Consider the following 27,757-nt stretch of genomic DNA (forward strand, 5'->3'; position numbering starts at 1 on the left):
GATATCACCTACGATAGACTGCTTGTTAAACATTTTGAGCTTACTGGCAGGGAATTTATATTTTTTGATTTGCAGAGACTTTAACTGTCATTTTGAACCGCTCAGTGGATTTATGGAACCGATTACTAGCGAGGAGGACGTTACTTGGTCAATTCCGTCACCTGATATGTATCCCATTAGCCGGTGGACTCCTGGCTTTGCAGTGAACTTCCTTAACTTTGACTTTTTCCATAAGGACCTGCAATGGTCGGTTCCCTGGCGATAACCCTGGGCGTCCGACCTTTAAGAGGTTTGGACAGGCCACGGTTATCGAATATATCCTGACTAGTGTAGAGATGTGGCATAATGTGGTGGACTTTTCCGTAGAAGAACGTAGTGAAAGTGACCACAACCCCCTAGTCATGGAGGTGGATTTCCAGTGGGGGGGGCTTAGGTAGCAACCCTAAGGAGCCGTACCAAAATAACCTGGTTGTTGTAGAGGGAGGGAGACGGATTAGATGGTCCAAGATAAATCAATCGGCAGAAATAATGTCAAAATTATATGCGGGCATTATACCTTTGCTAGAGAGAGCAAGTGTTGCTGCTGAGAATCTAGCTAAGGTTGGACCTGATAGTGACCTAGGTAAAATACATCAAGACATGACCCTGGTTGTGGCAGATTTCTTTTTTTAACAGTGGTCCTATTAAACACAAATCTGGTGGTGACAAAAGATCTTGGTACTAGAAAGCCTGTAAGGAAGCAAAACTAGTTTTGTTGACTGCATTAAAAGGGGCCGATAGCCTTTGCATTAGGGAAGCTAGGGCGGCCTACAAGAAAATAATTGCAAATGCGAAGTCTGAGTGGGAAATAGATAGATGGCTGGAGATCAAGAAGGCTCTGGATCTTAAAGACGGTAGAAGCTTCTGGAATTTGGTTCACTCCAGGACAGCGGAAGGTAGAACCACTCTTGATCCGCATATCGATGAGGAGGCCTGGCACTCATACTTCAAGGAACTATATTCTAGTTCTCACGCTAACATAAGTGTCAACAAAATTCCAGAGTGTAATTTTAATTTTGAAATACCTTTTGAAGCACCCCCATGCACTATGGGTGAGGTGACATCCGCTTTAGCTAAGTTGCAACCCAATAAAGCCCCAGGATTGGATAGAATCCCGGGCGATTTGTTTAAAAGTGAACAGGTGGTCTGGGCTCCTTATTTATTATTACTATTTAATGCAATCCTGGATGGCCTCCCAGCGCCGCCCACGTGGGCTGGCGCCGAAATTGTCCCAATTTACAAAAAAGGATCCCTGATTGAACCATCTAATTACCGGCCAATTAGCCTTATTGATGTTTCCCAAAAACTATTTGGGAGGGTATTATTAGGGAGATTACAGGACTGGATGGAAGACCGTGATATATTAACCCCGCTTCTAGCTGGCTTTAGAGCAAAGCTCTCAACTGTGGATCAACTGTTTAGGCTGAAGTTGATCTACTGGAAGCATGTGGTTTTGGAAGGTGGGAGTCTTTATCTTACCTTCGTGGATTTGAAATCTGCGTTTGACGTGGTCGACCGTGACCAGTTATGGAGTATCCTACTAGCCATGGGGGTACCACCCTATCTCTGTTTTCAACTCAAACGCCTCCACGAGGGTACGTATGCCAGAGTAAGATATGGCAAAGATTCCCGATTGACGGCGCCCTTCTCCGTTGATAAGGGGGTGAGTCAGGGCTGTGTGCTCGCGCCAACCCTCTTTTCACTCTTCCTATACGGCTTAATTGAATATCATCTCGCCGTGAAGGACTTGGACTCTCCGAAAATATCATCCCGCAAATTTCCTGCATTAATGTTTGCGGATGATAACCTGCTTCTCTCGAAGTCACCTATGGGGATGCAGCGAGTCATAAAGGAATTTAGCCAGTTCTGTAAAAGGAGAAAACTTGTAGCTAACATAAACAAAACAAAATACATGGGCTTCGACGCCAAACCGACTACTTACCCGCACCCATTAATTGACAATATCGTGCTTGAGCAAGACCATATTTTTGAATATTTGGGCCTAACCCTAAATGATAAGATGGGGTGGGACCCCCAAATTGATAAGGCCAATTTGAAGCTTACTCAGGCAATAGGGGGACTATTGAAAGTCCAGAAGGGTTGTTCTTCTAAGGTTATAAGCCCAGCCCTAGAAATATATAAAGTACAAGCGCAGTCGGCTTCTCTCTATGGGGCTGAACTTTGGGGCCATAGCTCAACAAAAGTACTGACCCTCACTGAAAATAAGTTTATTAGAAGCATTACGGCTTTGCCAACAAACACTCCCCTGCTACCCCTCAGGATGGATCTGGGTATACTCCCAGTGGTGGACTTAATCTCGAGCCGACTATTGCTCTATTGGCGACGGCTATGGAGTACACCCGAGTTGAGACACTACAGGGAGGAACTCAAGGCATTATTATCTTCACTGAGGGCCGTGGGTAGTATACCGTGGCTCTCTTTTGTAAGGGACTCTTTTCGTGCTGCCCTGCTACCCCAAAAGAAACCTTAGCTAAAGAATTAAGAGATTTTAAATTGACTAGTTTAATCCTGGCAACTAGAGCAACAAGTCTGACACATGGGTTTTTGGACTTCAAGTCACACTATCAATTTGAACAAGTCCTAGACTCAATACAGTCCTCATTAACAAGGAGGTTGTTTCTCCAATTTAGATATGGGACCCCTCCACTTTTTGCAACAACCAATAAGTGGTCAGACGAGGCCTGTTAACTTTGCCCTGGATGCCTAGTTTAGGAGGAAACAGAAACCCATGTACTGTTCTTCTGCCCGGCATACAAACAGGCTAGGTCTAAATGGGTTATACAATTGTGTATAAATTTGGGTATGAGGGATTACCTTGTATTCTATAGGATTTTAAAATCTGATACAGACCCAGTATATGTGGTGTATGTGGTTGTTATCTCTAAATTTCTCCAAGCTATGTGGCTTAAACGGAGGTACTTGTTGAAAATAGATACTTAGCTTGTGACTGCTCAAATTAGTTGCAATTACTCTAGAGTATTTTAAAGAATTATATGATATGTTTAACTATGTTCTTAAAGTTTTTATCTTAAATTACATTCTTAAAATCAATTCTTATTTAAAATGGTTTCTGCTTCCAAAAATTAATGAAATCCATGTATCTTTACATATGTCAATGTCACCGCGAGATTGTATTGTACACTGTTATGGGAAATGTATTTTTGTCTGTTTTAATTTATATCTGCTTTTATGAATGTAATAGTCGCAATAAAGTAATGATGATGATGATGATATTTCTTTCGCATGTCAGACTGCCGATTTGCGGTTAACAAGCATGCAAGAAAAGGGGTTTGGGTTATCTTTGACAGGCTTAAGAGAGTGGATGGAGGGAAGTTGTGTTGAAGGTCTAGGTGAGATGGGTGAGGACGGGACTCTGTTAATGCTCAAAATAACTGGGATGTTGGAGTAAGGAGGGGGGATCAGTTATCAGAGGCTTAGTTAGGTAGGATTGACATAGGTTAATTAAGTCAGAAGTGGGGAGGTAGCTAACAGTGCAGAGTGGTCTATGTTTTCGACTGCAAAGGGGTGTAGTCCACCATTGGGTGTGTTGGGAACAGTTATGGGAGCAAAAGGTGTAATTGGGGAAGGTCCTGGAGTTGAGGGTGTTGATATCCCCTCTAAGTCATGTTAGTTCAATAGTTGAAGCTGAGAGTTTAGATTCTATGTTGATAAGTGTCTGTGCTATAAGATGGGGGGAGGGGTCAAGCTGAAATGGAGGTGGGGGGATCCAGCTGAAAAGGAGGAAGGGGATGAGGTAGGGTTAGTGTTGACAGGGGAAGGCAGCGCAACAAGCGGAGTTCCAGGGGGAGGTATGTGAGTATGGGCGGAGTTTGTGGGAGATTATGGGAATATTGAAAGGTCAGGGGGGAGTCGGTTGAAGGTAAGCGGAGAGGTCGAAGTATAGTACATAGCGAAGAGTGCGGAGGACGTCATTAGAGGGGGCAAGACAGTAGGTACAGAGTTAAGGGGTGACTCATGGAAGAGGCAGGAGGGAAAGGATCGATGGTATGAGTAGGATTCTCAGACGAAGGATTTGCAAAGAGAAGAGTACCGGAAGGGTGCCGGAAAGGGGCAGGTGAGTCGGGGAAGAAGGAACGGGTAGGAGGGTAGCAATCCATGGTATGAGTGGGGAGAGATCCAGAGTTCTTTCGGGAGTAGGGGGGAGGCCCTACGCAGAGGATTGGGGCCTTGTCAGACTGTGAGAGAGGTTGCGAAGGGGAGGGGAGGGAGGGCCTGAACTGGGGTGGCGGGAGACGACCTATGGGTGTCAGGCAATTGGGTTAATTGAAGGGTTAAGAACTAGTTGGGAGAGTTGATCGGACAAGGAACTGAAATGGTTATCAAAAATGTTGAGGTGGTATTCAGATGCTTGAATAAGAATGTTACCAGTTTTGGATATGGAAATGTCAATTTCACAGAGAAAGGCTGGAGATGGTGTTGTTGACAGTTCCAATCCGTACGGAATTTTGCTTGTTTTAGTGATTGTAAGATAGAGACCGAAAGTGTTTTTCCATTTAGTGGGGCGTTTGGAGTAGAAAATAAAGTTTGTTTTCATTGGAGGACAGCCTGTGGTGGGTATCAACTATTAGCATTTCACGGTGACGTATCAATAATTTATGTTTGAAATTTTTCTTGGCGTTTTTGGATGACAGATCCTATGAGCAAGTCTGATCACCCTTTCCGTTAGTGGGACGTCATGGGGTGGAGTCCTATTTCAGTTTCAGATTGCGTTGATAGGCCCATTCTTTCTTGTCTTTTTGGTGAGTATTCGGGATGAGTCCTATGTCTCTGTCTTACTAGGATCCTTCTCTGAGTCGACTTTTCTCCCTGAATGTACATTATACTGCCATTTTGTTTAGATGAGTGGAGGATGGTTTGTTCTAGCCTCCATAGTAAAAGGAAATCCCAAAGTCCTAAAATGGGTACTCTCTTAGGTGCAATCGCTATTGCCAGGAATAATAAAATAAATAGCAGTGACAGCAGGCAAACAGCGTCTATGACTTGTGTGAGACCCTTGTAATACCGGGATCTCTCAGTTTACCCTGATAAAAAAACATTTGTGCAAACTCTCTCGTTGTGGACCAGATATCTCTTAGCTGTGATTCACATCCAAGTTATGTAATCCTTGTTGGGGGTAGGAGGAGTCCTCTCTCACATGAGCCTCCTCAGTGTGAGCGTCGGTCCGCGATGGCTTCCCGGGTACACGCCGTCACAGAGTGCTCCTTGCACAGGGCGTGTTCCCAACTACCAGCACTTTATGGTAGCACTTTTATAATAGGCTACAGAAGTAGGCCCTCTGACCAGGGATCTTCACTATGAAACCCCCTTCATTTGTTTTGAAGGTAGTCCTTCTATCCACATACGATTCGATTAGCTTTATTCGATTTTGAAATATAAAATCATAAAAGCACATTGCAATATATATACACCATTACATTTCATTTCAAAGCAAGTAACATTGTAGCATAAAATCTTTAACAGAGATCAGGTAATCATTTAGTTCATTGCGAAGTATATCAAATCAAAGTCTGTATATTATCGCCCCTCACCCCGGGGCTGTTTCAGCCCAACCAGAAGTTACTCTCTTTGTTGATCTTATTTGGGGGAGGAGTGATACTCTGGGATACAAGTCAGATAGTCCCCAGGTGTGTATAGGCCCATCTCCTATCTGTGGCTGCCAGGTCTGAAGGTATGGGACAACGTTGTTATTTCTAAACTTTATTAACACCAGGTCGCCAGGTATCTCTTTTCGAAGTGGACCTAGCCAACCCACCCTTCTAACACTTCGTGTTCTTCCGTCAATATCAGGAGGCAGGGGGTCTATTTTGTGTTAACCAGAACACTGCCTTATTTCTTAGTTCCTGTTGGCTTTCAGATTTTCCATTTGTAAGTGCTGGCACTCCAGAGAGGACGCACACAAACTGGGCAGCCTCTGGTGGTAATTGTATATGGTTACATCGGACAAGACGGAAGTCCTCATCCTGGGATCCTTGCCCTCCGCCTGGGACGACTCCTGGTGGCCCTGGGCACCGCACCCAAGCCAACCGACCACGCATGCAACCTGGGCTTCATCCTGGACCCCTCCCTCTCGATGACCAGACAAGTCAACGCCGTCTCCTCATCGTGCTTCAACACCCTGCGTATGCTTCGCAAGATCTTCCGCTGGATCCCGACCGAGACCAGGAAGACTGTCACCCAGGCACTCGTCACCAGCCGACTGGACTACGGAAACGCCCTCTACGCCGGAACCACAGCCAAGCTACAGAAAAGACTCCAGTGCATCCAGAACGCCTCCGCCCGACTCATCCTGGATGTCCCCCGACGCAGCCACATCTCCAGCCACCTGAGGAACCTGCACTGGCTCCCCGTCGACAAGAGGATCACGTTCCGGCTCCTCACCCACGCACACAAGTCACTCCACGACCTGGGCCCCAAGTACCTCAACGACCGCCTGACCTTCTACACGCCCACCCGCCAGCTACGGTCCACCAGCCTCGCCCTCGCAGCCGTACCACGCATCCGAAGAGCCACCGCCGGAGGAAGATCCTTCTCTTACCTGGCTGCCAAGACTTGGAACTCCCTCCCCATCCACCTTCGGCTGACCCAGGACCACCTCGCCTTCAGGAAACAACTCAAGACCTGGCTGTTCGAGCAGTAGCATACCCCTCCCCCCAAGCGCCTTGAGACCCTCCTGGGTGAGTAGTGCGCTATACAAATGGCATGATTGATTGATTGATGGTTAGATTTTCGTGGCATGTTCCCTGGATTGGGAAGTGACCCTTTGGGTGGTATGATTTCTTTGTTCAGCCCTATTTTAGGGGAAGAGCTATGTGCTATTGTTGGTTTGGCGGGCACTTTCAGGGTGTGTGAGAGTAACGTGTGGGGCTGCTGGTTGGTATTGGTCAATATTACTTTGGGGAGTTGTTAAGGGCACTACAGTGGTGCATAAAGATTGTATGTGATTGGAGCCTGCCATACTTTTTAGGAGTAGCGAGTTAGTCTTAGTCATTTCCTCTATTCCCACGATCCTATCCCCTAGATTGTTCATTCTTTCTATCAGGGTGTATATCAAAGAGTTGATCATGGTTTCTATCTGGGCCAACAGGGTTGGTGAGGTAGAGGGTGCAGGAACTAACCGTTTCACGGAATCCTTACATGTTTCCGGGGAAAGGGTGATAGCAAATCAGTTTTTGCTGTTTTGCTTGGCTGCCTGTATGTTTATCCACAAATCGTTTTCTTTTACCAGAAAGGTCCGGAAGAGACATTATGGAATTCATGTTACCTATAGCAGGTGGACAAAGGGGAGCACCCAGGAGTCTTCCATTTGGTGGGGATAATACACTAGACTGGGGACTTGTGATGACTGTAGGGCAGATAGAAGCACTAAATTGCTCAAATGTCGACTCGACAGCGGCATACTTGGATTTACATAAACTATTAAGTTCCTCCAGCAGTGATGAGTTTTGTGGTGCGGCGACTGTCTGTGGGGGGGGGGGGGATAAATCACTGATGGAACAGTCTGTAGACAGTCGTCGTGGTTCTGTTCTTACTATTTGTTGGACAATGGGTGATGTTGTCTTGTTTAAGTAGTGGTCCAATGTCCCCTTGGCCAAGTCCCTTGTGAGAGTAGAATTTTTTCGCACCCCCTTGCATGTCATGATGTAAATAGCACATATACAGCAGCAAACACCTACAGGGATCAGAGAATGTCTCTAAACACGATGTAGCTAAGTATAATGTACCAAGTTCTTTACCTCCTTTTGTTGCGCGGCCAGGGGGGGTGGCCCGACCCGACCTCTTCTGGCCTATGATGGCCTTAGATGGTCCCGCCCTTGTCCCGGGCTTCTCCCGGCGCCGACCCGTGCGCATTCCCGCGACGCGGGGGCTGGTCTGCTTTTCAGGCGCCTCCTGGCGCAGGAATTGTGTGCGGCGTATTGCGCCGCTAGGGCGTCTGGGCAATGGAGTCCTGGAGTCCTTAGGCTCCCCTCACGCTGCGGCCGCTGGGATGGGCTAGCGGCGGCAGGAGGGAGCGCTGCTGCTGGGTGCTGGAGTATGTCCCCACACGAGTTCTGCAGTCCCCCCGCTCCACCGGGGCTGGTCTGCTTTTCAGGCGCCTCCTGGCGCGGGAATTGTGTGTGGCGGCGTGTTGCACCGCTAGGGCGTCTGGGCAATGGAGTCCTGGAGTCCTCAGGCTCCCCTCACGCTGCGGCCGCTGGGATGGGCTAGCGGCGGCAGGAGGGAGCGCTGCTGCTGGGCGCTGGAGTATGTCCCCACACGAGTTCTGCAGTCCCCCCGCTCCACCGGGGCTGGTCTGCTTTTCAGGCGCCTCCTGGTGCGGGAATTGTGTGTAGCGGCGTGTTGCGCCGCTAGGGCGTCTGGGCAATGGAGTCCTGGAGTCCTCAGGCTCCCCTCACGCTGCGGCCGCTGGGATGGACTAGCGGCGGCAGGAGGGAGCGCTGCTGCTGGGTGCTGGAGTATGTCCCCACACGAGTTCTGCAGTCCCCCCTTCTATCCACATACGAGGACTGGCAATGCAGTCTGCTATTTATCTGTTTGTATTTCACCTGCACCTACTGCCACTTCATCTGCCACAGCACACCAGCCCCACCTTGAACACACCACAGCCACCACAAGAACAAAAACACTGCTCGCATGCGCCCTACTCAATACACGCTCACTATGCAAACACATCTCTGAGACCTGGTTCCACGCCATTTCCTCACCTGACCTAGTCTCCCTTTACCCAAAGGCTAGAAGATCACCCGCTGTGACCGCTTCAACAAACCTTACAGACGGATCAACATTATACTCCATGCAATCCATCCAAGGCACCACCACAGATTAAATCACCCCAGCCAGGGAGCACCTCAACTTCAGACTCCAAACAGAAACCCCCCCATCAGGGGCACCCTTGCCTACCATCCTCCAGGACCATGTCTAGCCTTTTCAACTTCATCGCCCCTCCTCTCTATGGACTCCCAACAACTATATTTTCCTCAGCGACCTCAATTTTCATCTTGACAACTACAATGACCTCAACCCTACTAACTGCCTCAACAGCATGAACATTGGGCTCACCCAATTTATCCGTGACCCCATACACACCGCAGACCCCATCTTCACCTCCAGCAACCGCATTGGGTACATTCACACCACGGAACTCACCTGTACCTACCACTCCATCGTCCGCTTCAACATCACCAGCTCCCGGACCTCCGCCCCAGTCTGCCTAGCGTCCCCCACCGCAGCTGATGCAGTGTCTAAAAGGACACATGGATCAATGCCCTCAACCCCACCCACACATCCCCTCAACCAACCTATGCAAGAATGTCAGAAACTTCAACAATTGGATCACCCACTGTGCCAACAACATCACCCCCAGAAGGTCCACCAAGCAGGCCACCTGGTACACTGATGATCTCAGAACTGCTAAACACTGTAAACAACTGCACCAGCACCAGCAACTAAATGGCAGACAAGACCGCCTTCAAGACTGTCCTCAACCTCTACCACAGATAGCTGAGAGAAATGAAGAAAAATGCCTTGGTCTCACTTATCGAATCAAGCTCCAGTTTCAGCAAAGAACACTTCAACATCGTGAAAGAGTTCTCCAACCCCTCCGCTCCAACAAACATAACCCTCCTCACAGGGACTTTGCTACAACATTGCAAACTTTTACCACGACAAGATCGCCAACATCTACAGCAACTTCAATATCTTGCCCATGACCACCGACTTCTTCAAGCAACGCAACGACCCTGCTACCACCAGAGACAGCAGACTAGCTCGCCCTACAGAACAGTGCCTCCGTCATGAACTCTGTCCATTCAAGGGCCCCAACCAACCCATGCCCTCACCACCACATCTTCAACCTAGGCGAAGCCAGAATCTGCTGCTACTCCCCATCTTGTTCAACATCTCAATTGCCAGTGCCACCTTCACCAAGGACTGGAAACATGCAAAAGTCAGTGTCCTACTAAAGACACCATCGGCAGACCCCAGCGAACTCCACAACTACAGACCAATCTCCCTGCTACATTTCCCAGCCAAAGTATTAAAAAAATCCATCACCAACACATCTGGAACAGAAGCTCCTACCAATCCAAATTCTGCAGCAACGCCAGCACCTGGACAGCCCTCATTGCGGCTACCAATTACATCCGAGCTCTAGTCTGAGGAGAGACTGTGGCTCTGATCCTCATAGACCTCTCGGCAGCCTTCGATACAGTCTCCCACCACCTCACAGTGCTGCCCAACATAGGTGTTCAAGGAGCCTCAACAAACACTACACGATTCAAGGAGTCGCTCTCAGATGGATCACCTCTTTACTCACCGGAAGCGTGCAAAAAGTCTGCTCTCCCTTCACCGCCAAACCACAGAAATCATCTGTGGAGTACCCCTAATATCCTAGTTCAGCTCCACTCTCTTCATCACTTACGACACCTCAAGCCAGCATCGCCAAAACCCACCGATTCCACTTCATATCCTACAACAACACACAAGTCATCCTCTACTTCTCCAAAGACACCACCAAGACAACTTCCACAATTGCATGACCGACGTCGCCAACTGGATGAAAGACAACTGCCTGAAACTCAACACGGACAAGACTGAGGTATTGATTTTCAGAAACAAAAGCTCCCCGTGTGAAGTCTCCTGGGGGCCCTTCGAACTCCGACCTACTCCTACCCGCACTGACTACGCTAGAAACATGGCATCCTTCTGGACAACAAGCTAGCCATGACGACTCCGGTCATCTCTGTCTTCTACTAATTCATCCTTCACATGCTTCGTAAGATATACAGATGGCTATCACAGAGCTCAAGACGCACCATCACCCGGTTCCTTATCTCCAGCCAATTTGACTACAGCAACAGTCTCTACACAGGAATCACAGCTCCCCTCCGACTTCTACAAACCGTACAGGACGCTGCAGCCAGACTAGTCTGGATCTCCCTAGATGAACCCACATCACCCCCTACCACAGGGAACGCCACTGGCTCCCTGTACAGAAAATATGCTAATTCAAGTTCCTGACTCATGCATACAAGGCTCTACACAACTGCAGACTTGAACTACCACCTGAATTTCCATCAGTCTACCAGACACCTCCACTCTGCGTCCCTTTATCCAACCCTAACCCCTTGCATCCAACATAAGATGCAGAGGTTTATTTTGATCCTACCTAGCAGTGAACACATAAAACTAGCTACCCTTTTATCCACGGACCTCCCCATCTTCCTGAAAGTCCCTGAAAACCTGGCAATTAGGCTAATCAGCTGGACCCTGCCAGCGCTTGGATAACCTCACAAGTGACCAGTAGCTCTCTATAAATCTTCTGATCGATTGATTGGCAAGCATTGTCCATAAAGTACACTATTTTACTTAAGTCTTCATTCTATCCATTGGTGTACATAGTCTGAGTTAAAAGGGAGATTGACTGTAGGGTGGGGAGGAGATCGAGACATGGACATCGGGCAGAGAAGGTGCGGCACAAAATGATCAGTCGGTAGAAGCTAGCCAGGCACTTCATCAGGTGCTTAGCAATAGGGCACCGAAAAGGAGCACACAACAACAGGTGAGGAGAAGCAGCTGGACATGGAGCAGTAGAAATAAATAAATAAAATGTAAATGTCGGAATTTGTAAAGCGCACAGCTACCTCCACCGGAGGTGTCCCGGTGCTGTCCGTATACCGTTTAGGAACCTTTCCTGGGAAATGTCCACTCCTGGGCACCCCCTAGGTGCAGCCAGGCATCCCAGCGCTTTTGGGGCTGTTGTGGAGACTAAGCAAGCTATTGCCCAGAGTTGCAGCGTGGGACCCATGATCAGAACACAGGCACTGAGGCGAGAATATCCAGTCAGGGGAATTAATAAGCCGGAGACCCGCCGAGGCGGGAATCGAACCCTGGTCCCTGGCCAGAGCTCTGCATCAAGGTCTGCCTGCTCTAACCATTGAGCCACACTTCTCCACGTGTGAAATGGGTAACATGTAAACGTATATAAACTTAGGCTGGAAAGCACATGCTGGAATTTAGATTGCTTCCAACTAAGGTAGTATTGAAGCTAGAATAGTACATTAAAACCGCCCTAACTACTTAACTGATCTGGGATTGCAAGTCTGATACAGGCATGGCACGGAAGGGGAACTGAGGGCCAATGTGTTGGTTTTGCCAAAAGTGCATCAGGGGAGCAGATTGTAAGGGGTAGAGTTGCAAGACTCAAGAGGAACAGGTATGAACAAAGTTAGTTTTGGGAAGGAGGAGCAGGTTGGCTCTCAGGTGGGTACAGGTGTATGACTTAATGAATAGATAAGCAAGAAGGGAAAATCAGCTCAGGCACACTATGTTCTAAATGCACTGTAAATAAAATGCAGCTTAATGCCCTGAGCAATGATGGAAGGAGGTCCATGAGTGTACTTTAGTGTCTTTTCAAAGGCTGTTCACATGCATGTTGATAAATGTCTTTCCTTTACACGCTTTCCTGCAAAAGAATAAAAATGGAGAAGCACTGCAACCCTGTTATAGATGTATTTAACAGTGTTGTCCTTCTTATTTTTTCTTAATCATGGTTTTGCACTTTTCTCCCTCTGCTGCACCCCACAGACTGCCGATCAGCAGTATATGGAAGCCTTTAATGATGAGCTGGAATCCTTCAAAGAGAGGGTGCGAGGCCGGGCTAAGGTTCGAATAGAGAAGGCTCTCAAGGAGTACGAAGAGGAGGAACGGAAAAAGAGGCTTGGACCTGGGGGTCTGGATCCAGTAGAAGTCTATGAGACACTTCCTCAGGTAAGAAATGAGAACTTTAAATGAAAGTGGCCCAGTTGAATCAATAGTAAGTTCCAGGAGGAAGAAAATTAAATGATAACTCCTGTATTACAACTTCTGTTTAATATGTGACCATAAAACCAGCCTGCTAATTCAAAGCATAAAAATGTGTTTATCCTACACCAAGACCTGTTTGAGGTTGCATTTTCCCCTGTGAATAAAGCCACCCTGGGTTGGATCAAAGTTTCATCCTTTCTAATTTTCTTGTAATAGTTTTAATCTGCTGTTAACAAAGTCTACAAATGTGTCCTTGTATGTTTTTGACCTATTTGCAGGAGGCTTCCTCCGTGAAACCAGGGAAAAACTAAGAATTTGCAATGCCAATTGGTCTTGCCATCTTGATGAGTTTAGTGTTGTAGTTTTTAATAAAGAGCATTATTATAATGCTAATCTGCCTATTTGGTCACATTAGACTTACTCCAGCTCTTTCTGCCTAGCTGCTCCCCAAAAAGCATGCTACTTTTGATACAAACACAATAAGTGTAAATGCATATTAAGAGAACCGCACCAAACCCGACTTGCCTATCAAAGAACAAGCAAGCTGCAAGTTCCAAGTTCCAAGCTCTAGCACTCTGCAGCTACATAAGTCCTAAATGAAAAATCCACCCACCGCTTAATTTGTAATACATAAAGTGCCGGGACTAAAAGCAAAACTTTAAAAATAACCAAAAACGTGATGACAAAGTACACTCTAAATACTTATTCCCTTGAATGAATTGTCTGCAAACTATTTGCAATTAAATAACCAGACTTATTAAAAAAACAAAGCAAAGCAGAAACTGCGACATCCTACTCTGCAGCAACATAAGTCCCAAATAAAGGTCTACATCCATTGCTTAAGTTGTAAAACATGAAGTGCTGAAGCTAAAAGCAAAACTTGAAAAATGCCCAAAAGCTCGTCAAAAACGTGATGAGAAATGACACTCTAAATATTCCTTCCCTTAAATAAATAGTTTGCAAACAATTTGCTGTGAAAAAAAAACGCGCCTATCAAAAATTAAACAAACCGCAACTACTACCATGTTTAACTTTCCAGCAGTCTACAGCCACATAAGTCCCAAATAAAGGCCTAAACCCAGTGCTTAATTTGTAAAACATGAAGTGCCTGGGCTAAAAGCAAACTGGCCATAAACAAGTCACACGTGCGATTAAAAAAACTATACTCTAAATACTCCTTCTCTTGAATTAATTATCTCCAAACTATTTGCAAGAAAATAAAGAAATTATAGCGTCCTAAGCACAATAAGTGTAACTTCAACTGAAGAGAAAACCCCAAAACCAGACCTGCTTTTGCAAAATCAAACAAACTGCAATTCCCAAATAAAAGCCTACAATGCTTAATTTGTAAAATATAAAGTGCCAGGGCTGAAAGCAAAATACAGGTCCTAGACATATATTACTTCGGTTCTATCTAAACTTAATACTAGTTTCAGAAATTCTCAAGTATCTCGCCAAGGTACAACTCAAGTAATTCATGAAGTGTGTATCACTTTTGACACAAAGACCTACTACCCCTACTTATTAAAAAAATACCCTGAACTTAGGCACATTAAATATTATTTTGGAATAGCAGTAATATAAAAGATATACAGTGTTAATATCACAAACTAAACTAAGTCATCTGTACCACAAAAAGCTACATTTAACAGGTAAGTATTTCAAATGCACAATGGAGGTTGACTTTAACGGATATGGCTGTAAAATAAGCCTGGTCTGGGAACGCATGGAATGAAATATTGCCTTTCAGCTGGAAATGGTATAGTCCAAAGCTCTGTTTTTAAAATCAGGGCCTTCTGTTGTCATATCACCGAAAATAGAATATTTGGAAAACAATTGTCTGCAGGTGCTCGTGGATGACCATTTCGATGGACTGGAATCGAGAGAATGCTAAAGTGATTCTGGTATTTTACTGACCTCGGCTGGTCGTTTTCTATCAAAAAAGTTCAATAGAGCAGTTGCCAGAAAAATAAAATAAGTCCCTAAGCAGAAAGCAATTCTGGTATTTTACTGACCTCTACTGGTTGAATTCTATCAAGACAGTTAAATAGAGGCAGTTGAACAAGCAGAAAGCAATTCTGGTATTTTACTAACCTCTACTGGTCCTTTTCTATCAAGACCGTTAAATAGAGGCAGTTGAACAAGCAGAAAGCAATTCTGGTATTTTACTAACCTCTACTGGTCCTTTTCTATCAAGACAGTTAAATAGAGGCAGTTGAACAGAAAAAGAAATCCCTGAGCGGAAGGAGACAAGTCCTAGGGCTGATCTTCAGAGCCCACAAAGTACATACACATAGAAGTATATACTAAAGTATATACAAGAGGTCTTGAATACTCGACCTAAATAAGTAGAGACAAAATGTGTCTGCTCTTCCCGTCCCTATGGAGCTTCTGTTCTCAGTAAATTCCATGACCGGAACCCTGTGTAGGGGACCTGATAGTGGTAATTACAGATAGAAGCCCTGCAGTGCTCGTTGCCAGTAGCTGCTAAGGGTTTTTGACAGCCTTTTCTAATGCGGCTGCAGTAGATGCAAAAGCTACAGTTTTCAGCTCTGTGGAGATATTGGTCATTAAAGCACTATAAGGGGCAGAGGGCACTTGGTCATTATATTAATTGATTAAAAGTTAATGACCAATCCTCTGGGCCACCCAAGCACCTGTCCCATCCCTGTTCCTTCCTGCCACTACAGCATGTTTATTCACATTTGTCTCCAGAGCTAGAAACCATAGCTTATCACTTCTGCTGCATCGAAGGGTGTTGTATGTATCTAATACTGACAAAAACACCTTTAGATGCTGCAAGGGGAGTGGATGGGAAGTGATTTTAAAAATTATTCATGATACTGGAACTGTAATTCATTGTGCCCTTTGTTAAAATACTGGGCCTGTGGGGAGAATTTCAGACCCAGATATTGTTCAGCAGGTACATTTGAAAAAGAGTTTATTTCAACTGTTCCCCCTTTTTCTTTTCGCTTCCGAATTTTGCCCACCACTAGTCCTTGCTGACCATTTCACATCATTTTAGTTACTGCTGTTCAAGTCAAGCGCTATGGTAAACATATTGCCTTGTGAATATTTGTGAATCAATTTTTTGAAATTGGTCCTCGGAGACCATATTTTATCAAGTATTGCACTTTTGTGTCAGTGTTAAAGTATTTGATCGCAGAATGGCTCCGATTGTAAAGGTGTTACATAGAAATTAAATAAGATAGAATGTGCTGTCCAATTGAATCTTCCCCCGCCGCCCCCTTCCATTTTTCCCCATCGCATCCTGGTTTTTGCAATGTATTTTTTTACAGCTGAGACAACATAATCCTGTTCAGTGTATGGACTATATCCGAGGGGCATTTCACAGAAAGGCTCTTTATAGAGCAATCTACTGCTCCCAGGGATAAGGTCTGCTCTTTATCAAATACTTAAAAGAAAATCTGAGATAACCCCTGATTTATCCTGAACGGATATACTTTAGACCACATGGGTCGCCACAGTGCATTTTGATCACAGCTCCTCCCCTCTTTTGTGGTGGACAAGTGTCCCTCCAATATGTACTGCTATTCTTTTGTGTCCATTAAAAAGCTGTACCTTTGTATCACGTGTAGTCCATTCCTTTTGATACCTACGTACTGATGCATTGAAATAAAACATTATGGTGTCTAGCCTCTCCAGTTGTGTAATTGTTGCAAAAGAAAATGGAAGGCTAGAAATGAGAATGGAATTTAACTTGTTCCCATTAAGTCACTTTTAAGCCTTTGTCTGCTTATACTTCCCTACACTTGCGTTTGTCTTTTATCGCTCTTCTCATTACTCTTTCAGGAACTTCAGAAATGTTTCGACTCAAAGGACATTCAGATGCTTCAAGACACGATCAGCAAGATGGACCCTACCGTGAGTGTTAAATTATTTTATGTTATGGGTATTTGTAAAGTGCTGCACTCACCCGATGGTGGGGTGGTTATTTTGGCATTGGTTAGCCGGTGCCACAGCTGAATGAAAACCCAAATCTTCAGTTTCTTGCGTAAATAAAGTAATGAGGGGGAGGTTTTGATGTGTAGGGGTAGGTCGTCCCACGCTCTGGGTACGAGGAAGCAGAAGTTAGGCCACCGGCTCAGGTTCAAAGTATGTTGGGGACTTTCGTAAGTAGGCGACCAGCTGAGCATAAGGGTGGTGGGTGGTTGAAAATGTATTCAATTGTTGAATAGGTGGAGTGAAGGTTGCGTAGGGCTTTGTATTTGTGTGTGAGAACTTTCATGAGTGCGCATTTGTGCACGACGGCTTGTGGAGGTCTTTGAAGTACTGGTGACATGAGTGCGTGTAGGTAGTCTGAGCTTTTTGAAGACTTTTTTGAGCATTTTGAAGGTGTTGAGGCAGGAGGCTGTGATTGCGTTCACTTAGTTTTTCATGGCAAGCTGGTTGTTGACCACTATATTTAGGTCTTGGCTTGGGTTGCCTGGCTTTGTAGGACTTCAGGTGGAGCTCTATTTATTTATTTTATTTATTTATTCAAAGTTTTAGATAGCGCGAACAAGATCCTTACAGATATCAGAGCGCTTCACAAAGACAGGGTAGGGGCAGTAGGAATGAAACAGAGATAATGGGAGCAGTATAAAAGTCACTAACATGGTAGGATAATAATAACATACATAAAACATATCAATATACAATCAGGTAAACAAGTAATATAAGACGGCACAAGTCATTGAACCCACTACAGAGGTGTTCAGGTACACCTTGGTTGTGTGGATGGCTTATACCAATGTTTTAGTATAGAGAGAACACTGAGTGGGGGCATCGGGAGAGTGAATAAGTAGACCAACGTGTATCATATATTGGTCAGTAGTAAGGGAGTAGCGTAGTAGTGTCCCCATCAAGTAGAAGTATAGTGCCAAAGGACAAGGTGAACAGTGATACAAAGCAATGCAGAGTCTCTGATTCAGCACCTATAAGGTTCAGGAGATCTTGGCCAGAAGGATGGTTTTCACCTCTTTCTTGAAGAGTGCAGTGGAGGAGATAAGCCTGGTTTCAGGAGGGAGCGCATTCCAGATCCTGGGTGCCATTCCTGAGAAGGAGCGCTTGTATGTTTTCTCTTTCCGGAATCTACGAGGTTTCAGGAGTAGATTTTTTGTACTTCTATTGGATCTCGAACCTCCTGATATAGACAACTTTTGAGCGAGGTAGTTGGGTGCATTGTGGTGCACGGCCGCGTGTGTCATAACTGCAATTTTTAGCTGTATTCTGGCTTCAAAAGGCAGCCATTTTAGAGATTTTAAGTCTGGGTATATATGCGAATGTTTTCTTGAGCCAGTAATGAGTCTCGCGGCAGCGTTCAGGGAGGCTCTTAAGGGTGCTGTTGTGGATAGCGGGAGTCCGCTGAGGGCCACAATTCCGTAGTCTATTCGAGGGATGACTAAAGCTTGTACAGCAGTTTGGAAGTCTTCGGCAGGGAGGAAGGGTTTAATTTTCCTCAGTGTGTTGATTTGGAAATTAGCTGCTTTTGTGGCTTTGCTAACGTGCTGCTGCATGTTGAGCTTGGCGTCGAGTGTGATGCCTAGGGATTTCGCCGAATCCACGATGGTAGGTTGGACATTGAGTGCTGTTAGGTTATTGAGCCAGGTTTGGGTGGTGGAAATTTTCGCCGGGGGTGAGATGAGTAGGAACTCAGTTTTCAGAGCATTTAGTTTGAGGTGATTATCGGCCAGCCAAGATTGAGTGTTAATAAGCGTGGAATTCAGATGTTTGATATCTTCCGGGGATTGTAGCTTTAGGTAAAGTTGTGAGGAAGGTATCTTCGCCAAGCAGTATTACTTACGTTTTGGCTGTGTTATAGACAGTTGGTTTTCATCCATTTGATAAATTCAGACATTCAAGAGGTAAAGCTGGTCCAGGTGCTTGTTGTTTTTGTCAGAGAGGAAGATGAGCTGACTGTCGCCTGAGTGGGAGATGTTGATTTTGTGGATCCGGCTGATTCTGGCAATGTATGTGTTAACCGCATGCGCGCTAGCGGTTTTCCCGCTGCGCGCTGCGATTTCGAAAAACCCGCGTTACATGACGAGCTCAGCTCGTCATCAGCGTAGGGCACGTTACGCTCATGACGAGCTGAGCTCGTCATTGGCGCCGAAGGGGTTAAAGAATGTAGGGCTGAGCAGTGATCCTTGGAACTCTGCGCATAAAGTAGATGGCGGTTATGGGGTATGGAGTCGGACTGACTGACTTGGTGCGAACTGTTGGGAAGGAGCAGATTCAGCGGAGCACAGGGCCTTGTATGCCTGCTTTGTGGAGGCATTGAATGATGATTGGGTGGGAGACTGTCATAGACGGCCAGTACATCTAGTAGGATGAGGGCAGCCATATTTCCTCTGTCTATGAGCAGCTGTATGTTGTCTGTGGTGGGGATGATGGCAGTCTTGGTGCTGAGGTTGGGGCGTGATCCAGATTGAGTGGTGTCGAGGAGGTGGTTGTCATTGAAGTAGGCAGCTAGTTGGTTGATGATCTTTGACATTTGCATGGTAGGATAGCAGGGAGATGGGTCTGTAGTTGACTAGCGTCTTCAGGTCAGTTGAGGATTTCTTAAGAAGAGGAAGCACTGTGGTGTGCCTACCAGGTGTCCAGGAAAGTGGCTGTGCTGAATTTGTCACTCAGTATCTGGGTTAGAGCAGCGCTGATGAGGGTCTAGTCTTTTAACGAAGATGTGGTGAGGGCCTGTGTCCGAGGGTGCCCCAGGATGAATGGACCACATGGTTGTTGCAGTTTCTTGAGGGGTGATGATGGGCCAGGTGGTCAAGGTGGTTTATTGGGGTTGGTCCTGACAGGCCGGAGGGCCGCAAGGGATAAATCCGGCTGGAGCTTGAATTTATTGTAGATGTTACTGTTCTTGCTGCTGACAAAGAGTGACAGCTGGGTGCTGAGGTCTTGTGAGTGGCTAATACTAATGGAAGCAGCTGCCAGCAATGAGAATTCCTTCACTATGGCAAAGATTTCTATGGCACTGTTAATGTTCTCAATGCGGTTGGTAAGAGCAGTTCGTTTTGTGGCTCTGATTTAAGTGTCTCTTCTCCTCTTATCTGCTAATGTTAAAGAGGCTAACGCGTGCCCTCTGTTTTCTATCTACTCCACATCTGTTGGTTTTCCCCTGCCTCCGCCCCCTGCAGTCATTTTGGCTTTGCAAAGGGAAGTTAAACTAGTCTACTGTGGTTTAATAACAAACAAAAATAAACGCAGACGCCTATCACCTGTAAAATGTGCTGTTAAAAAAAAAAACAGGTAAGAACATCGGTCTCATCTAGTCTACCCAATTCTGGCATATATTTTACTCTCAGCCCCTACTTGGCCACGTGAGTTCAGTTAATGCATTTATTACTGCACATCCGTTTAAACAGCCGTTTTATAAGGTGCATCCTTTCACCAGAGACACCTTGTTACTAATCCAGGCATTTTGTTTAAGCACGAAGTTCATTCTGGGAATTTTTATTTGGTGCTCACTTGACATGAAGCATTTTTTGATCCAAACATCATATAGCAGCGGTTTTAGATGCAAAGTCGTTAGCATGCTTTTAATTGCCATGAAGATATGATTGGCCTCCGTAAGTTGTACTTTGAATAGAGAGCAAGGTACCCATGTACTTGCTAGTGTTTTGAAAAATAAAAAAGGAAAATTTTGATAAGGTAACTGTCTGAGACCAAATGGACTTCTAGTCTTGTATGAAAGTACTGATACATTTCTATAATTTTGGGATTTGTTTCCAGCATATACTCTGGCGACCTGTGGTAGGTGGCTAGGAATGTATGCACTGGCTCAGCTGTTTAGGAAGGGATCATGAGTTGAATTATCCCTAGGCATTATTTATATTGGAAAGTTTTTAAACAAATAACTAATTACTGGGGCAAGGCCCAGAGGATGGTGTTAGAGGATTAGGGTAACTTTAGGTAACCATAACACGAGGTAAATATTACATGGTTTCCTGTCACAAATAGATTTTGCCATCATGACAGCCCCAAAGCCACTATGCACAGGTTTACCTTTGTCAGGGCAACAATGATTGTGGCTTGGAGGACCAAATTATACGGCAAGGTCATCTAAATTTTGCAGACAAAAACTCAAATTATATGTACACAGTTTGGCAGCATTATTTTTACGAACCAAAAGTAGTGTTTCCCAATACAAGCAGTCACTGTCCCCTGCTCTATAGTGATCACCAGGTACAGTACATGTGTTCCTATACAACCCTCACCCACTTGCTAATCATGTGGCATGATTCCTCATCAGGTCCTCACCTGGTAAGGTACTCTCCATCAAGTGAGCTCTTCCTCTCAGTGGGAGGGAGCACTTTGATATTCTCCTTTCTTAATGAGATCTTAGGACAGAAAACGTTAAATATCTCCAGGGAACCCTGACCCAATTCTTTAGTAAGAGAGGTCCTGTGATCTAGTTAAAAAAGAGAACATGACACAAAGAGCCAGTGTGTCTGTTCTAGGTCAACATGTTTCATCTGCTTCACAAGATCTGCAGATTTTATAAGAACATCTAAGACCCTTGTGGTGAGCCATGCTGAGCAGGAGATCTGTATCTGCACGCATTCCACGCAAGATCAGGTGAGTTGATTGAAAATTTTAGATATTCCACTTCAAGAATCCTAAAGAAAAGGAGGAAGAACACTGAAATAAAAATATGTCTGTAATAGAATATGGGTAGTTAGAACAATGAAACCAGTGCCCTGCACTACACTCTCTAAAACGACGAGGTCTCTTAACCTTGGAGATATTCATCTATATCCCAGGGTATGTGACCTGGTGTGACTTAAAGTACCTGTAACAGCTAATATTTAAACTATCATAGTCCTCTCCTTTTCACACAGTGCATCACATATCCACACACAAAGAGGGAGAGTAAATACATGAATGTAAGCCATCAGGCTCACCAGTGTTTTAGGTGTGGTACATATGTGGCAACGGATATTGTCCAGGCCGCATGGGAGCAAATGTGGGGACTTGCTGGAATCAAAGTTCACGCACACTGAAAACATGGGAGCGATAACACTATATTACTAGCAAAGAAGATTAAATATTCCTGCAAAATGGCCCTGCGGTCACTGCACCAGTGTTTAGTGGAGACTTCCCAACCTAGCTCTGTGGATTGCATGTCCCGAATATGGTGGATAGGTAGCTCAAGCAGGTCCTTAAATAGTGCAATGTGTGCTCTGATTATGAGTTACACCTGTAGTCTTTTAAGAAACAATTGGCTCCAGTCAGTGTGGATCCCATCTTATAATAGGCTTGCCTGCTAAATGTACTCCTGGTTCTATCGCTAGTCCAGGAACAGCATTCATTGCTACTTATAGATACAACTCAGAGACAGACTCACTAATCCAGACTCCTAAAATGCAGAGGAGAAAGCCATAAGTATATACGTAAACAAGAAGGCGCTTTGAGTCTAGACTGCTATATTTGCTGGGCTGCCCTAAAGGGTGGCAATGCGGTGACCATCTTCAAATACTCTGTAAACCTGCATATGGGCATATCAGTCGGAACCGCTGTTGTAACTAATCTTTCCTGAAATGTGGCAATGTGCCAGCTATTTTGAAATTTTCAAAGGGACATCTAATACTACTTTTTAATTTTTAGCATCAGCATAGGATTCATTTAAAAGATTGTCAATACATTCCTGTCATCCAAAATATATGGAAATAGGCTAATGTGGGGGATGCTAACAGTGTGTCCCCAGGAAAAAGTAAAAAAAAATAATAATAAGGGAATGTGTCTTCAATATGTCCCCTTAGCACTCTGTGTGGATACACTGTGAATCTTTACCTACCAGTATGTCATAATGTGACCCTTGGGTGGTTAATGTAGTGACTTCCTCCATAAAAACCCATACTTGTTAGTTCAACTAGATTCATGGAATGCCGTCATTCAGGCCATGGATATGTGTGTCCAACCTGTATATCCACAGTTTTCCTTTTTCTGAAAGTAGTTTGGTGATACTGTATATGTTCTATAACAGTCCAATGAAAATCATTGGCAGTGTTGTTTTTAGTAATGTAATGTTCGAGGCATGTGGGCTGCTGAATTCATATCTTAGCATAGATCGCCGCCTAGTGTTGGGTTCGGATGATTGCACCTTGTTGTCCTGGAAGAGTCTTCGAAGTATCACGAGATAGGTGACTCCTCCCCTGGACTTCAGTGCGCATGGGCTTCTTCTCCATCCTTAGATTGTTTTTTTCCGCCATTGGGTTCGGATGTTATTCCTCTACTCCAACTTTGGAACCAAAACTAAACTACTTTCTAAGGCCAAAGGGCCTACTACTTCGACGGTATTGTTCTCGTTCAGTACTTCTTGACTCGACCAAACTTTCCATCTCGATCCGGTCGTCGACGCGGGCCGTTGGGCCCTTCGACGCCACGTGGGCCTGCTGTCGATGGAAAGGAGCCCGTTCAAAAGGTGCCCACAATGCCACTCCAAATTCCCGCATACTGACAAACATACAGTATGCAACAAGTGCTTATCAACGGAGCACAACGAAGAAAATTGCCAAGCGTGTGCCCAATTCCGTTCGAAGAAGACCATCCGGAATCGACGGGCCGCTAGGCAAGAGATGCAGCGGCCGGCACCAGAACCGGAGAACATCTTCGATGATGAACACGACCTCCCAGAAGCGGCGGATTCTGATCTAGAAATAGTCACCGTTGAGGACCAGTCGGACTCCGATGACCAGATCACGCCGGGGCAAAAAGTGAGTACCCATCCCTCAACACCGCTTATCCCAAAAGATAAGGCTTCGGTCGAAGCATCGCCTAAAGGCCTTAGCAGAGATCGACAAGCTCCTTCAGAAGCCCCGCCTTCCGGCTCTGCTCCGAAGCCCAAAACCAGGCCTTCTGATAGCCCAGGACCGAGTACCACTCTCCCCAAGAAGGTTGTCGACCCCAAGAGGGTTGTCGAACTGAAGAAGGTCATCGAACCAAAGGTCGTCGAACCGAGAAAGGTTGTCGAACCAAAGGTCTTCGAACCGAAGAAGGTGGTCGAACCAAAGAAAGTCGTCCAACCCAAAAAGGTTCTCGAGCCAAAAGCTATCTAGCCAAAGAAGAGCCTCGAACCAAAACGGGTCGTCGATCCAAAAAGAACACCCGACCCAAAGAAGGCCGTCGATCCTAAAAAGAGTGTCGATCAACAAAAACAGGATCACGCTACAAAGCCCGTCGAGCCGAAAAAAGCCATTGGCTCGACTAAAAACATTGAGTCGAAAAAGGCCGTCAAGCATAAAAAACGTATCGAACCAAAAGCTCCGGTCGATCCGAAACAGGTCGTCGAGCCAAAAAAGGACGCCAAACCTAAAAAGGTTACCGACCCGAAAGCAACAGCCCGGCCGAAAAAAGCTCCACAACCAAAGGCCCTTGAGCCAAAGTCTCATAAACAAGTCACTAAGCCAAAAACATTGGTGCCAATGCCACGGACAGTTGAGGAAGAACTCTTCCATCCTGATCCAGTGAGTGAGGAACAACCTAAACTGTGGATATATACACCCTGAAACAGGACACATTATGGTTTACCACCGGAAAAAGAGACCATTGGACATGGACCATCCTTCCCCTGTTCCTCCAAAGAAAAAAGACTTCGGGACATCTCCCTCAAGGCCTTTTACTCCTCCTTTCTTTCCTAATATGCCTTTTGTGCCCTACTCTCCTACACATTCAGATTATAATGATGGAGATAACATGGGGGTAGATCCTCAGGATAATTTTAATGAACCAGAGGATCCTGATGCACAGGATGACGCATGGGATGACCAGAATGATCCATATGACCCACAACCCATCCCAGACACCTCCCCATACCCTACAAAGCCGTCGCCTACTGACGACACCATTGTTTTTAATCAACTGCTGGATAGGGCAGTAAAATGCCACAATGTCGACATGCACACTGACCCAATAGAAGAAGATTTTCTATTTGACACTTTTCCTACTTCTGAGAAAAATGTCAGGACACTTCCTATGTTAAATGGGGTACTAAAACACGCACCAGACATATTCAAAGATCCAGTCAGAGCACGTGTACTCAATCCCAGGATTGAGAAGAAATATAAAGCGGCCCCTACAGACCAGAATTATATTAAATCCCAGTTGCCTTTAGACTCACTAGTAGTAGCAAACGCTTGAAAGAGAGCTAACTCACAAACCACAGGAGATGCTCCCCATCCTGACAAAGTGTCTAAGATATTAGAAGCCTCGGGCAAAAGAATAGCCTCACAGGCTGCTAATTCATGGAGGATTGCGAACACACAAGCTCCACTGGCACGCTATGATAGAGCACATTACGATCAACTTGAAGGTTTACTGCAACACCTGCCAGAACCTTTTAAATCTCAGGCTAACAACCTCATACAGGAAGGCAAATTTATAACCAATTCTTCCATTAAATGTGCGCTTGACGCAGCTGACACATCAGCCAGGTCCATTAATACTAGCGTATTACTACACAGACACGCGTGGCTACGCATCTCTGGTTTTAAAAACGAGATGCAATCCACCATCCTCAACCAACCAGTTAACCAAGACTTCTGTAGTAGGGGATCTCTGTGTATAGTCATAATCTAGTGAATAGTCCCGCCCATGTGCGTGGACCCCGGAGCAATCAAAAATAATCTCTTACAGTGTCAAAAAATGCATAGACACTTAAGAGAGAATTTAAAGACAGATAATGCAGCCTAAAAGGCTACACTGTCCAGTACTTCAACTAGAAATTCCACCATAAAATCCACAAAACAGCAAAGCCTGTACAGATTTCCCTTGCCTTACCAGCAAAATCCCTCAGGAATGATAGAGAGAAGAACCTGGACAGACAAGCCCCATAGGCTGCCATTATGTGGCTTAAACAGGATACTGTGCCTTTAAGGAACCTTCCAGAACCTTCTCCCAGTATCCCAGAATGCATAGCAGGTCCAACTTAGTTTCAGTTCTTTTTTCCGGCTCCTGCAAGCAGGACCCTGGAGCATTGAGCTCTCCCTTTTTAGGGTTGATTAGTGTTTTTTCACTGCAATTTCGTTTTTGAGTACTTTTAAGTACTTTGTGACTTTTCTTCTTGGTGTTTGCACTCTTTTGCTGTCGAATATGCCTTCGTTATTCAACAAATGCCCTGAGTGCTCCAGGAAGATGGCTAAGTCAGACCCCCATGAGATCTGTATCCTCTGCCTGCCCTCATCCCATGTGCCAGAGGAGTGTGAGATCTGTAAAGGCTTCTCTGGCAGGACCCTGAAGGACAGAGTGAAGATAAGACTTCAGGGCCTCGAGGAAAGGAGGCTGAAGGCTCAAGGTGGGTCTGCTGGGGCTTTATCTGCCCATGCTGTGGCCTCTGGGGGGCTCCCCAAGGGCAGGAAGTCCAGCAAACGTCCTGTTTCTCCGTCTGGGTCGGTGGCTCCGACCACGACGTCGAGAGGAAGGTCCACGGCCAGTTCCCGGTCTCCCCAGGGCTCTGGGTCGAGAAAACGTCGCACGTCGAGGAGCGTTCACCGGCCGCCGTCGAACCCAGTGACGGTTTCTTCGTCGTCGCCATCGGCGTCGACGTCGAGTGGACGCCGTCGACGGCACAGGCGTCGGCACTCGCCGTCGAGGCGACTTCGCCGTTGAGGACGAGGATATCATCGTCGTCGAGGGGCTCCTCGTCGTCGAGGCCGCCGTCTAAGCGGAAGAGATCGCCGTTGAGGCGGAAGGGGTCTCCGACGCAGAAGAAGTCGACATCGAGGCTATCGAGGTCGCCGTCGAGGCGGTCGAAGAGGTCGCCGTTGAGGCGGTCGAAGAGGTCGACGTCGAGGCGCAAACGATCGCCGTCGAGGCATAGAGGATCGTCTATCTGGTCAGGATCGACGTCGAGGCACAGAAGCCGTTCGACGCCGAGACATGCAAAACGGTCGACGCCGAAGGGACGCTCGACGTCGAGGGATCTACGCTCGACGTCTGGACACCGTTCTTCGCAGTCAAGGGGGCGTGAGGGCAGACCGAAGACTGTGGGGGGCTCCCCTCAGTCCGGAAAGGATGGTGGGTCGCCGGGATCGGTGTACTCGGAGGTGTATACCCCGAAGAAGTCTACTACACCTCCTCCTCCTTTGCCCAGAGGTCCTCCTCCGAGGGCTCCTACCCCTCCGCCGTTGCCTCCTCTACCTGCTCTTCCATCGGGACCGCGGGCCCCTGTGCCTACCACTCCTCCTCCTCCGGTTCCACCGAGGTCGGTGTCATTGCCCAAGTTTCCGACGCCTCCGAAGAAGACTCCCAAGTCAAAGGAACCTCCTAAGCCCAGGACGTCAGTCCCGGGGAAGCCGGCCGAACGTCCCAGACCCAGGAGGTCGAGGTCTCGTTCAAGGAAGAGGGACAAATCTAGGAGCAGACACAGGTCCTCCACTAGATCCAGGCATCGCCATAGGAGGCATAGGTCCAGGTCCCGTTCCACATCGAGGACCCGTTCATATTCACCTACATTGTCGGACTCACCGGAGACGAGGGTGTCTCCGATAGATGACATTGGCACGTTCCAGGAGGTTCTCCTGAGGGGGGCGGCGAAGCTGGGGATCACGGTGACGGCTCCGACACCTACGACGTCCGTGATCTTCGAGACTTTGCACAAGAAGCACCTGTCTCGCCCCCTGCTACCTTTGGTGCCGGGACTGGTTGAGCCTGCGGAACAGCTCTTCCTTACGCAAGCGGTGGTGAAAGCCGCGCCGTCCAGGCTTCTCAAGAAGTACAGGGCGCCGGACTCGGACCCGGCCTTCCTACGGATGGATCCAGTGCCCGATTCGGTGATTGTGACGGCGGCTAGGAAACAACATGCTACCTCCCCGTCCTCCACTGTACCTCCGGATAAGGAGAGCCGATGGATTGACTCGGCTGGAAGGAA

General features: G+C 46.4%; 1 protein-coding gene across 1 annotated transcript in view; it reads left to right on the top strand.

The window, feature by feature from the left end:
- CDC37 (cell division cycle 37, HSP90 cochaperone) overlaps positions 1–27,757 on the top strand; it is a 134,470-nt gene that overhangs the window by 93,483 nt on the left and 13,230 nt on the right. The window contains exons 6-7 of the mRNA XM_078640024.1: positions 12,664–12,846; positions 16,696–16,767. Of these exons, the coding sequence (XP_078496150.1) occupies positions 12,664–12,846; positions 16,696–16,767 (255 nt within the window). The remainder of the gene's footprint in view (positions 1–12,663; positions 12,847–16,695; positions 16,768–27,757) is intronic.

Source organism: Lissotriton helveticus, chromosome 1_1 (assembly GCF_964261635.1).
Source record: "Lissotriton helveticus chromosome 1_1, aLisHel1.1, whole genome shotgun sequence".
In the NCBI taxonomy this organism is placed as follows: domain Eukaryota; kingdom Metazoa; phylum Chordata; class Amphibia; order Caudata; family Salamandridae; genus Lissotriton; species Lissotriton helveticus.